The sequence below is a fragment of the Brachyistius frenatus genome, unplaced genomic scaffold (genome assembly GCF_029030835.1).
Source record: "Brachyistius frenatus isolate BFR_SWC_R1_liver_20210118 unplaced genomic scaffold, ASM2903083v1 Contig_48, whole genome shotgun sequence".
Lineage (NCBI taxonomy): Eukaryota > Metazoa > Chordata > Actinopteri > Embiotocidae > Brachyistius > Brachyistius frenatus.
The window spans coordinates 2,429,548-2,443,549 of NW_027210647.1; the positions used below are offsets into that span (position 1 = coordinate 2,429,548).

At 41.6% G+C, this 14,002-nt stretch overlaps 1 protein-coding gene across 3 annotated transcripts in view; it reads left to right on the forward strand.

The window, feature by feature from the left end:
* cadm4 (cell adhesion molecule 4) overlaps nucleotides 1-14,002 on the forward strand; it is a 140,504-nt gene that overhangs the window by 104,573 nt on the left and 21,929 nt on the right. For all 3 annotated transcript variants that reach the window (XM_069703869.1, XM_069703870.1, XM_069703868.1), the window contains exons 2-3: nucleotides 6,839-6,985; nucleotides 12,601-12,888. In XM_069703869.1, the coding sequence (XP_069559970.1) occupies nucleotides 6,839-6,985; nucleotides 12,601-12,888 (435 nt within the window). The remainder of the gene's footprint in view (nucleotides 1-6,838; nucleotides 6,986-12,600; nucleotides 12,889-14,002) is intronic.

Here is a 14,002-nt window from a genome sequence, read left to right on the forward strand (position 1 = left end):
GAGGTGAAAGGACTGGGGAATCAGACCAGATAGAGAGAGAGAGCGGGTACGTGTAGACCAAAGGACTTTAAGGGAAACGGTAACAAATGAAAACAGAGAATGAAAGAGAGATATAAGAGTGTCTGAAGCCTCTTTCTCAATTTTCCTCTGAAGAACCTAATAAATGCCCCCAGAGTCTAGGAGATATAGTGAAACAAATGGCGAGGTAGGAAGAGAATGTAGGAAACAGTGAAGTGTAAGAGAGCAATCCTGTATGTGTTGAGAGAGACAGACTAACACACGGAAAGACAGATTTGGCTGAATAGAAACGTGTACTGTATGTTAGGGAGGGAGGGAGCAGAGGCAGAGAAAAAGAAATGGTGAGAAAGAGATGGAGAACAGTGCAGTCTGTGTGTGTATGGAAGAAAGAGAGACGGAGGGGATGGGTGCAAAGATAAAATAAGAGACAAGGCCTCAAAAGGAGCTGCATGAGGTCGAGATTTGAAACCAAGAGTCATGAGATTGATTGAACACAAGGCAGGGATAGGGAGAAAAAGTAGTACATGGAGTGAGGTGAGATCAGTGACAGAGTTGCTCCCTGCTATTAATACCTCCTGTCATTAGTATTATGCATTAAATACAGGGAGATGGTCTTTTCCTGCTGCTCATTGGTAAACAGGCATGGCACCGCTGTGCACAGCACCTTCTTCTTAGTGCCAAATCTCAAATCAGTGCTTTTATTTATTTTATTTTTTTGCATATTAGATCAACAGAAGGACATTCTGTTTTGTGGGATGTTGAGGGGGATGCTGGGTGGGGGAGACAATGGGGGGGGGGGAGTGAGGGATACAGAGAAAGAAGGCGTTTGTGTCTTGGCAGTCGGCTTGGTTATGTAATTCATGCCAGTAGGGCAGTTTTGTATTGGGCCTTGAATGTGCACGGACATACACTCTCTCATACACACAGAGATACAAACACACACACGCTCACACGCACGCACGCACGCACGCACACTCACTCATGTTGTAAATGCATGTACACATCCACACAATTTATTTCTCCCACATACACATCCATCAGCATCACACTGGGATCATACACACAACATGTACACACCAAAGGGAAGGCAGCCATGTGGTGGATTTTGAAAGGGTGTTAGTACCAGTGCTTTTGGCTGTGGTGAATCTCCAGTGTCGTTGCCGTCGTGTAATAGCCCTGTAAATTTCCTTTAAGCCTCTGTTGGAGTGTGTGTGGTGGCCATTGTCGCAGGGTTGTTGGGGCTGTGACAGACCCGGGCAATAAAACTCTGCACAGTAGATAGAGCTAACCAGCTTTGGCTGTCAGAAAATGGGAGGAAGGAGAGGAAAAAGAAAAGCAAGAGGGAAATGGTAGTTCGTGAATGGTAGGAAGAGGTGAAAGAGTAATGGAATGGGTGGACAAGAGGAGAGAAGAGCGCTCAGGCATATGCAATGCAGCGGGAGGGAAGAATAGAGGGTATGGGGCAAGAGAGGGACGAGGTGATTGAAATACGCCGAAGGGCTGGAGAGACATAAAGATGCGAAGGTCAAATGAGGGATGTGGGTAAAGGAAAGGGAGGAGGTGCAATAAATGAAGGGTGCAGGTGATGAGAGGAAGAGGACAACATATTTCAGTGCAGAGGATGGAGGCAGCGTAACTCGTGAGCACAATCTGAATGTTAAAAACAGGATGTGAAATATATAAATAAATTAAAGTAAATGTTTCTAATGAGAGGTCAAGAGTGAAAAGAAGCAATTTTATGCACAACACTGTGATGGAGAGGGAGCTGGATGAGAAAAGGTCTAAAGTTTCTTTGGAACAGAGAGAGAGAGAGAGAGAGAGAGAGAGAGAGAGATTAAGAAGGACAGACAGAGAAAGGGGGATAGAAAGTGGAGAGAGTGCGGAGCTTTATGACAGGCAATTAAAAGAAGCAAAAGTAGAGAAGATGAAAGAGGGGGGAAAAAACTGAGAAATTCAGTCTCTTGCTCCCCTTACTTATTTTGTCCTCTTGTCCCATTCAGTCCTCTATTTTTTTCTGTCTTTCCCTTGCTTCCTCTCTTCCGCTTTCTCGGCACACCATAAACACAGCATGATTATGCTGCAGACTTGAGCTGCAGAACAAATCACATTTAGCAAAGGAGAGTGTGGAGATAGAACCAGCAGAGAGGCAGGAAAAAATTCCCACTGAGTCACAAAAAGAGAAAGAATGAGAGAGATTGCAAAGGGAATGAACGCATATTGCAGTTCAGAATGAAATCATTCCAAGGCCAGGAAAAACTACATGAGGAAAGAAGAAGAAGAAGGAGGGACAAGGCTGAAGAGACAGCAGCTAACATAGGAGGAAGATGGAAAGCGTTTCAACTATTCTCTTGAGGCCCAGGAAAGAAAGTGAGGAAAGGGGACCTTTAGGACAGCACTAATGAAGAAGATGCATGATGAACGATGCAATAAAAGATAAGGAAAATGAGAAGGAGGAAGAAGAGAGGAAGAAAGGAAAAGGGACGATGAAGGGAGGAGGAATCAAGGATTAGATCAGGCGGAAGGTGGGGAGGAGACGGATGGAGAGACTGCGGGTTTAAATAAAAAGAGAAAGAGGGAGATGTGAGAATAAGATTAGACACGAAGGCAGCAGGAGGAAAGAGTTATGAGTTGTGGACTAAGTGAAAATGAGGGAGGGGAGAACTACATTCAAGATATGAAAAGAAAGGCTGAGCAAGAGCGAAGAAAAGGAGGAAAGGAGAAAGCAACAGAATGAAGGTAATGAGTGAGACGACAGTAAGATTTGTAAAGGATTATGTATTATTTATAGAGGTAGAATTTTTTTCTTGGCACTGGATTTGATTGGCAGAGTTCTGGCTCCCTGAGAGAGATGGAGTGATAATTTTAGACTGGGAATAGAAAGAGAGGAGAGGGAATTGTGGGTCTACACAAGGGGGTATGTAGGAGAAGAGCCTCAAAGTCAGCTATTTCATGGAGTCAGTACACCGCAAAACTCTGTGATTAACCTAGAGCAAGTGCATCGTACACACATACACGCACATAAACAGTGCAAACTTCATTTGCATACAAACTGTGGAAATCGGCTCGCAGACTCGGGGGATAACGGGAAAAATGTACAGATGGGAAGCGATGGAGAAGTTGCCAACGGACGACCCCAAATGAGTGGAAACTGTGAGCTGCTGTTATTGTTTTAATTAAAGCAATAACAACATAAGGGGTTATGCATTGTAGCCTCCTGCATCGATTCCCTTGTAAATCCGTGGCCAGCATGCAAAAGAAAACACAAGCTCTTGGCCCACCTCCAATTGAAAGATAATGACAGATAATGAATAGAGAGACAGTGACTGCACTGCTTCAAGGATACATGGGGGCTTATTTTGGGCAAATGGAGACAGTTTATCTCTTATTTGGCTTGTCCCTTTGTTCAGTCTTTACCTTTCTCCACTTTCAGATGTGGAGTGAGAGAGAAATAAGGGGAGTTGGAAACCGATAGAGAGAGAGAGACGCAGCAAGGCGGTAATTCAGTCCTCTAACCCTGCACGACTGAGGCAGTTTCTAGAATTTACCGTGACCAAGGGTGAGCCAGCAGTCCACCTGGCTGCCTCCCAAATCCCCCTCTTTTAACTCTCTACACCTCCTTTCATCCCCTCACTCCATCACCCCATCCCCTGCCTCCACTGGCTAATAACTCAACCCCATTGCGGGACCATTGGGACGGGCCCCTGAACAGCCTTGTCTTATGAATTTGTGCACCTATTATTTATTTATTTGTTTATGTATTTTGAAATGATCGCCCTTTTCGGGCGTCTATTGACGTAGTAAATAATGGCTCCTTTTTTTCAGGGATGTGATAGGTGGGGGGGTAGAAGCATTTCAAATGATGCGAAGCACCAATTCACTGCTATGAAATACTGCCCCCGCTTGGATGGAGAGAGAAGTGATTGTTGTTGTTCCCCTTACAGTTTTATTTATCCGTTGATCATTGCCGTCAGTGCACTACCATGATATCGATTACTCTCCGCATTCTCTCTTAATATGAGTCGACGCTTGCGGAGCATTTTTATTATGGGCACGGATTTTAATGGGGGTGAGATTAATACCTCTGTCACAAAGGTTGATTCCCTTCTTCCCGTTCCCTCCGTGGACCGTACTATGCTGGTGATAAGAGGCACAGGCTCATGGCCTCGACTTGAATGGCAGCCCATAAAAACTACAGTCAGGCTAAAGTGCTATACCCAGCTGCGTTATGAGCGGGAGTGGAAGAATACGCGTCATCGCTCGTATATTTCATCCAGCCCCCTCCGGCTGCATTATTATACCCAAACCATCACTTCCCAACTCCCGCTATCATTTCCTGGTTAAAGCCCTCACGCCTCCACCATCTCTCCATCCCTCTGTACCCTTCGCCCAGATTGATCATCTACTAACAGCCAGCAGGTGTTACTGGGTGGCATCTCTCAGCAGGCAGCAGCAGATATAAGTCGTCATGCTTGCAACAGCCGTTAATGATTTTTTATTTTTATTTTTATTTGTCGCTTCTCTTTGCACTTTTCTGCCATTCCACTACAGCGCATTTTATTTGAAGGGGTGACAGCTGTCAAGAGAAGTGGGTGTACAAATGGACAGCCAATTAGCTTTTCTGGCCTTTTCCCAATTGCAAACTTTCGACCGCTTTCTTTGTCCTGAGTTGCTCTCCCACTTGAAGGCCTCTTTTTCTGCTGGTTCTGATGGGTCACTAATCACACACTGACACCGCATTGACTTTGTCAAGATGCACATCAGGACTATTACAATTACCACTGTTTAAAACAAGCCCAGTTGCTATGGTGATGAGTAATAACAGCTATTAGAAAAATAATTGGGAAGGCTCGGACGGCCCCCGATATGAATCACAATATTGACGCAGAGAATGGGAGCAATAATGACTACAATTAGTGGTAATTGTTAAGATTTTTTTTCTTGGTTCCATCGAGTATTAAACTCTCCTTTGTCTTTATTCCCTCTTGGTTTTTTCTGGTCTTCTGTTCAATATCCACTGTGTGTTTCCCCTGCTGTGATGAATATTTAGGCTTTGAGTATTTCATTAAAGGAGATTAAAATCAAGAGGGGAATTAGATTTGGATGTAGTTGGAAGGATCAGATAATGTCAAAGTAGCTTAATTGCAATATGCTAACCATGCATACCCAATTCACATGGCCACCTATTGTACACACACAAACGCAACACTTAGGACACGCTTAGTTGAAGATATAGACATTTATTTTGGGCCAAAGCAGTCAAGTCAGCAACTCCCGATATGGCAGCCACCATCTGTTTGTCTCACAGCATTTCCTCCCTTCTGAAGGTGTTTTACAGAGCTCAGAGAAACTGCTATACTCAGCAGTGAAATATATGTAGTCCCGCTGTCTTTATCGGCTACTCTCGTTGCCTGGTTCATCATTGTGCTACAATATCGATGTCGTTGTTTCTCTAAATCCTCTCCACGGCCAACACTTTGCCAAGGAGAGAGGAAATGCAAATGATCATGCAAATTGGTAAATACTAGTTTTGACAGTCAAGCAAGCTGTACACACTCTTCAAGGCAATCACGTTCCACTCCTGGCTGGAACCATATGACTAATTGCTCTGCAAATCATTTTGAATTCAAATGCCAGTGCTCTGCATCTATTGTGCTCAGTGGGAGGTGTGACTCAGCCCAGTCGTGTCAACAACCTGACCCACTGACATGGAGGGTGCAACAATCAGAGCGTAATCAACCTCCTCATTACTGACTCTTGAGCTGTCCACAACATCAAAGAGGCTCCCTGCTGTTTCTCTGCCCCCTTTGTCTAAAAATATTGATCAGATCCAGATGAATTTGTTTGAAATGATTTTGTGAGAAAGTTTCTGTGAGTGTGAACATCACTTTGCATGCATGTATATTTCTGTGTCTGTCCTCAATTGTTGGCGTGCACTTAGTGGAGCATGTGTACACACGCGTGCTTATAAAAGTATCTGTGCTATCTGCAAAAGAGCCAAAGCTGGCGTGTGACACCCCACCCACATAATAAAAACTGCTGCATTTGGACCATGGAGTGCAATCAATTGGTTTAGCTCTCTCGCTGAGAAGAGAAATGGTATTAGGAATTTGTGAAGTGTATTCAAGGCGGCCACTGTGCCTCACAGTGCTGCACTTCTAAATCACAGACTCGTACAATACGACTGCAATTTAAACTATTAAAATACACACATGAAGTGTCAGGGACCCTGTCTTGTGATCTGTTTGGGTGCCTTTGTGTGAGTGTGTTGGTCCATATGTGTCTGTGATTGTGTATGTGTGTGCCCATTCAAGTGTGTGTGTCTGAATTCCAATAGACCAACAGCCACTTAGAGATTTAATAAGGCTTTATGTATTCAAATGTGCATGTTGATCTATTCTGTTAGACTAGAGGCAATATAGCTGTTTGTATGTGTGTTTGTGAATGTAAAGAGATGAATGGCAGTAATTATAATTATCCCTATTATAATCATAAGAATGCATTACTCATAAGGATCCTCTTTTACTTGTTGAGTCTTCCAGTGTTTTTTCCCGCACTTTCCATCTCATTTCTATCACTCCTCATCTCTTTTCATCCCCCTCTCCATTTCTTCCTTTGTTGTGTCTGCAAGATGAATGGCAAGTAAATGAAGGATGCTTTTTTGAAGTACTCTATTTTGAAAGATTATATCTGAAGAGAGGTGTGAACTAAACACATCTTTTTCTCTGCATCTGTTCCCTGTCTTCTTGTCTCCTGCTTTTTTTCCCTCTCCATTGTCCAACTCCTGAAACACTATATTAACGTCCATCTTTCTCGCCCTCAGCCCGTTGTCAGGCAGTGCAAGCAGAGAATGTGACAGTCTTGGAGGGAGGCACAGCCCAGATCTCCTGCCGCCTGCAGAACTATGATGGATCAATTGTGGTCATCCAGAATCCCCGCCGGCAGACTCTCTTCTTCAATGGTACACGAGGTGTGTATCGGCATGTACATTTGACTCTACAGGCAAACTTAATCTTTTTGTGTCTATGCATGTGCCCTCCATGATATTTGAAGGCAGTATTTTAGACACATTAGCACTGATTCACCAACACTTACACTTTAATTTTTTTCCAACTGCAAATGTCCTTACTTTGCCTTTGAAGCGATTTCACATTAAAAAGTCAAATACCACCAAGTTAATTTAGGAGATGGGCTTACTGCCTGCCCTCGCAGAGTGACTGCTTCAACTGTTTTAAAAGCATGGTTCGAAGCTCTCTGCATAATCCACTGTTAACCCCAGTGATGAGATCAGAGCTTATTATACAGCCCTCATTAGAGCATGGCCTTGGCAATCACATGTTTTTTTAAAGGTAGGTTTATGGCAAATTATCATTGTAATCAATATTATAATGCAGGCAAATTTCATTGATTGCCTCGGGGTAGGCAAATAAGACGTTTTTTTTGTGTTTTTTTTTTTACTAATTAAGGACAAAAGTTGACCTGCTAGGGAACCTGCGAGCAAGAAACATGATAAAAAAAAGAAGTCAAAAGTTGCCTTTGAAATTTGTGTGGCAGTTTAATTGAAGCAAAAATTCCATCATGTTTCGTGGTGAAGCAATAGATATTTACTTGCACTACGTAATCTACATGATGAAACATTAGATTGTGTTCATAGCATCAAAATGTGTTTTTAATTGTTCAGAGTTATATTTTTGAGACATAGCCGGTCTCGTGACCTTGGGTTGGGTTTAAAACAAATTTAAAAGTATATGCTAGTTGGCTGTGTATTTGATTGAGTGGACCCTCCCGCTTTCCCTAAAGTCATATGTAAACAAGCCTGCAACAGGAAAAAAAAAAGAAAACATGGCCCTTCTTGATCAATAAAATTATATCAAATGAACAAACTCCTGAATTTATGCTTCATTTAATATTTAAACCTCCTGATAATATCCTTTTAACCAACAAAACACCCATAAGTAAAGTGCAAATTGGAGTACAGGTGCAGGTTTTTGAGCACACATTGTATTGTTATGCACAACATAGCATTCTTTCACAAATTATATCAGAAACACAGTCTGCGACGATCAAAGTAGAAATCATATCTAACCAGTTGGCAGAGCAGCCAACCAGAAACCCTGAATCCCCTTGAAAAAGCACCGGCTCACCTTTTATCTAATGAGCTTTCTACTGTTCAAACACCTCAACAGTGCCTTCTACTGATCTTTCTCTCTCCTGAAAAGTAAGAGAACTCAGTTTGTCATATGCCTCGCTACTCCAAAAAAAAAAGTATGGTCTCATGCCGTTGTAATTGTGTAACAGGTATTCATTTTCCCAGCTCGATTTAAAAATATGAAGCGAGTCATTTTTTCCAGAGCGAGCTATCTAAAACTCAATCTACCTTACTGTACTGTAGCTGAACGTTGCTATGCTCCAAAGTATCGTACACATGATATTTTGATCTTATAATGCTACTGTTGCTCCGGACATATTTTTTTCATATTTTTCAATTTAATTGAGTTAAATTAAATACAGCAGAAGACAGACACAATTTTAGCTTGATATACAACAAAATGTCACAGTGTTTGTTTGGCTTTGAGCTCTTGATAGATTTCCATGCAAGTTCCACTTTCACACAGCCTTCAACCTTCTTTCCAGTACATGAAACGGAAAATAAACTAAATTGCTAGCAGTAGTACACATTCTCAAATGCAGGAAAGGCTTGCGTTAACGTCAAGATAATGAATGGCTGCTAGATGAAGAGCTGATTTTCAGAAGCTGACCTTGCAGTTAAACCTCCAAATGATGAGGAGGTGTTAAGAAGTATGGGCTTACAGCAAGGTAAAATACACTCAGACTTAAGAACTGCTTGAAACTTTGCCTTTAACTACAGAAAATAAATGAAAAAAAAATAATTATAACTCAAAAACTTCTGCATGTGAAAACTTTCATTTGAACACATTTTCAACTTTCTAATCATTAAAACTTTGAAGACTTACATTGATTCAACAATCAAAAATCCCTCACTCCCCACTAGAACAGGCTCTGACAAAATAGAAGTCAGAGAACAATTCCTGAACAGACTGCCATGGATTAGAGTAAAATACTAGAGACAAAATAGTTCCTCACATTGTTTCTTTGTTCACAGGTAAAGCAGTCAAACACTTTTCCTTCACTTGTTAGGCACCACGATCATGGAGCACACTTAATTGGGTAGTTGAGGTGACTGCTTTGAGAAACCTTACTTTCAACTCTCCCCCCAATTCTATCAGATCAGCACTGCCAAGAAGTTCTATTAAGTATTTAAACAGAGCCGCCCTGCCTGCTCTCCCTCGAGACAAGGACCTGCACCCTTCTGAAAGCAAGATGAAGCCTAATCAGAACGTGAAAGGAGAAGAAGTTTGAGGTTCTAAAAAGTAAGCGACAATATGAAAGAATAAGTGGGGGGGAGAATGAGAAAAGGTGCAGAGGGTTACACAGCAACAGAGAGAATAAGAAAAAGCAAGATTAGGCAACGGATAAAGACAGCATTGGGGAATTTGGCTTCCATAAGCACCAAAAAGCCTCGTTGGGGACATTTTCTGGGAGTGTAAATTACATCTCACTTTGGCTCTCTCTTCTTCCACGTTTGCTCCATCACTTGCCTATTGCCCATCTGCCACCCAGATTATAGGCTAACAAACTAAGGGCTTTCTCTGCCGAGCCATTGCACGCTAGCTGCCCAAGAGCTGATTCACTAAGTGCACTGAATTAGGATGCCTGTTTTGCAAGCAAGCAATCAGTCACGGTTGTGTTTTATGAGATAGTGGGGACAGATATATATAATAGAGCAGTGGAACTAACCAAATGGACCATTTCTCCTCAGTTGTCCATATCGCTATTTCTTCTCTTATTGCCATCTCAGCATGCAAATGAGATAGGACAATAAAGGGGAACTTGGACTTGAACAGAAGTCTGACATTTAGTTACCATTTAGGGCAGGGAGGGGGAAAAAGATTTACCTATCTGTGGGGAATAGCTCTCTAGCAATGGCCTTGCTGCCATCCAGTGAAGGGGAAATTTCATGGGGTGGGGTGGTGAGATTAGTGTGGTGTACTTCCAGGAAAAGTGGCCTAACTCTATCACTCCAGGCAGTGATATCCTGTGGATTTCTGTCTCTATATGTATGTTATCTTATCCCGCCTGCTGCATTATGTAGTAATATTAGTCTATTTCACTCATTCTGTCTTCATCCCCATTCTTTCCCGCACACAAATATACACCATACGCACACCAACAAAGCCAATATCTATACCATAGAATCAATGCTATGTTTTATGCTGCGAGATGATTGTCCGTTGCATCAGGGAAGTGTCTGCTTTTCTCTGTGAGCCAAATCCAACACAAAGGAACAAAGAAAAGGAGAAAAGAAAATAGAGATGGAGAGCGAGAGAGGTTTCACAATGAAGTTGATACAAAATGAGTCTCAAAGGTATATATGAGAATCTTTAGACATCGAGCCAATGTCACCCACAGACTGTTATTAGCATTGTTTGTTATTATCAGCATTTTTCTCCCCATCGATTCTACTCTTTCTTTCGCAATGAAAGTAAAATTGGTACATGTTCACCTCCTCTAATTTTTCCTGTCACAGTCTCTCCTTTTATTTTTTTGTGCATTTTGGGGCCAGTAATTATAGCTTATTAGTTTGAGGTACAGGATTGGCTGTAGAATTTCTGTGTTTGTAAAGCTGATGTCTTTGTTTTTTTTTTTTTACCATAGTCTGAACTCCAGTGTTTACCGTTTGTACGATTAAGTATTTAGCCTGTCTCTCACCAACGGAAAGGTTGCATCACTCAATTTAATAGCTTTCCAAAAAAATCATGTTTGGCTGCACAATAAGCATAGCACCTTTCAAAAGATTTACAGAGTTCTTTGCATCACACAAAACAATAATGATTAAAACCTAATAAGATAAACAATAAAAATGCCAGACACTAATTAGAAACAGGCTTACAGAGGAATAAAGCAATCGGTTACAAAGAGAATGAATGAATACATTCTAGTTTAGGATAGACCAATCAGTGCTCGGGAAAATGAACAACACTCTCCCTCAAAGCTGGAAATGAGAGAGGCAAGACATCTGTTATGTTGTATCAATGTAAAGCCCGGAGCTGCTCCATTGAGACTGACTTTGCAAACTCTCTCTGAACTTTTTTTTTTTTGTATCAAACCAAGCTTTAGATTTAGCAGCATAATCAATTCTAGTGCAGCAAATCATCTAGGGTGCTGTCACACACACTATTTCTCCAATGTTTTGCAATTTTTTTTGCCCTGTAGAGCTATCCATGAGAGTGACATCACAAATTAAAGGGTGAAAGCTCCACTCTCATTCCAGACTGTGGAAGACTGACTCATTGCCAATACAGAGCAAACTATCTTGGTGCCAAGGAATAACTCCAAAGCTGAAAATGTCATTGCCATTGCTTCCCTCGTGTTGTTTGATTTACTTACCATTTACTGTCTAAAAACAGGTAAATATATTATACTTTTAAAAAATACACATAGAAAAATTAAAAGATATACTGAAGGCATTCATTAATAAGGATACATTAAGTGTTAAGTGGCATCATCTAGACCCCTACATCCACAGGTCTTAACTGCCATTACCTTACATTCCTGTAGGTGGAGCAGGTTTGCGCTAGCCTGCATCCAGACTTCTAAATCGCTGCCGATATCGAACATACTCTTGGTGAAGTGTTGTGGTCACAGTTGGCAACCCACTGTGACGTCACCCTTTGGGTTTGTTAACAGTCGCATTGAAGCAGGTAGTCTGGCATTTCATTGAAATCTTGGATCTTTCGGAGACAGAGTTGACCGTATTTGGAGCCTTTCTAAATAACGACAACAAACACTTTTCATGAACTTAATGTCAGACTGAAAAATGAAGTTAAACAAAATTCTGTTTACTCAGCTAGGTGTGCATAGGTACAACTGTTTTGTCAGAAACCAAACAGCTCCCACTTGTAGAGAATCTACATCCTGATGATTTAAGAGTTTGTGAGTGAGCTACAAACCAGCTCCCCAAGATACTTCTCATCAAAACACAAATTCAAAATAACACAAGTGAAAGCCTGCCAGCAAAATGTATTAAAACCCTCTTTGGTGGTCTGTTTGTGTGCATGTGTTTGTGTGTGTGCTTTTCAAGTATGCAAAGCACCATGACAAAAACAATTATTGATGCTCTGTATCTGTCTATGAAGAATCTGAAAAAAAAAAAATCAATTACCTTGACCCAGAGAAAAGGGATTTTTCTTGTTGTTTTCCATTTCTTTGTACTGTTAGGCTACTCTCTTATATAAATAGGCTACAGTGATTAGTACTTATTTAAATTTAATCTATCACATTACAGAGATAGTTTGAGGTTTTTCAATGAAACTCACTACCAGTCTCCTTGTTCTTGCCACTCTTCTCGTCACTTACATCCTAACTTCTTTCCCATGTTTTCAATCACTCTTCCTTTTCATCCCCACCTCCATTTCCTTTCTCCAACAACACCAACTCATGCTCTTTCACTTACATCCCACCTACATCTCCCTACTACGCTCCTTCATTTTCACTTTATTCCAGCCCTGAAGGACGACCGTTTCCAGATGGTGCTCTTCACGCCACGGCTGGTACGCATCACACTGACCAACGTCAGCGTGTCGGATGAGGGCGGCTACTTCTGCCAGCTCTACACGGACGCTACACACCACCAGGTGGCCACGCTCTCTGTCTCGGTGCCCCCAGAGACGCCCACGGTGGAGGTGAAGCAGGAGGCCGTGGAGGGCGGCGAGGTGGAGCTCACCTGCATGTCGCCGCGCAGCAAGCCGGCCGCCACCCTACGCTGGATGCGTAATGGCCGGGAGATACCAGGTACCAGAACATGGCTGACTGATGGATGGTCAGATGATGATGATGGGCGATAAATAAGGAGGTTAATGAGATAATATAGGCCAGGTGAAGTGGAAAGGTCGGATGATATTGCAGACTGACTGCTGAATAAAAGAAGAATGAATGAATGGATGGGTGATTGATGGGTTGACAGGAAGACTGGCAGATGGATCAGTTGATTGGAGCAGGTAAAGATAGAATGATGGATGAATGGGTGGAGGAAGTGGGGGTCTGGGCTGCCAAATCTCTCCTCCTGTTTCCTTCATTCTGATCCATTGTTCTTTGCAATATTTATAGCCGACAATCTCGTTTCAACTCATCAAACACACTTTTTGAGTTTTGAATAGTAATAATTTTGCTATTACTATTCCTTCGAGGAGAAGTTTAAAGTTCATGGAAGAAGTATATATCTGTGTATTTATATTAAGACGGCACACATCAAGAGAAACTACAAGAAATACTTGAAATCTTTTTTGTCTTTCTATGTCCACTAGTCAAATCCTTTTTCTATCAAAACAGATATACGTTGCCCTGTCTTTGTACCTTCCTTTGCAATCTCTGCTCTTGAAAGTTTTCTCTTCAATGTATTTCATTTCCACCTAATCTGACAAGTGCACTATTATATGAAAGCTCAAGTACTACATATACACTCCATATTTTCAGTTTATCTCGGACTTATGAAGACAGTTTTTAGTTCACCATCAAACTCCCCTTACTTCTTTGCTTCTGATAAATCTATGAGCCATCCATCAGTCTGTTACCTTGATCTATCCCTCTTTCTAACTCGCTGTCTCCTTCGGCTGCTTTCATTTAAAGGGGCGTTTCACTAAATAATACATCTGACACCTAGCGTTCCGTAGCCTTCGGTCTCTTTAACCCGCAAGAAATCCTCTTTTGCATTCTGCTGTCAAATCAGCGCTTGTGTATAATATGTCGTTTGATTTGAATTCCTCAAAAACCTTGACTGAGCAAGAACAAAAAAATCTCTTGGTGTCTGTTTATGCAAAGCATTTTTTGCCGAGGCTCATGGTTATTATTTTTCTTCAATTTTGGCTGCACTTTTTAATACATGCAGGCAGCATTGTTCAAAAGTACA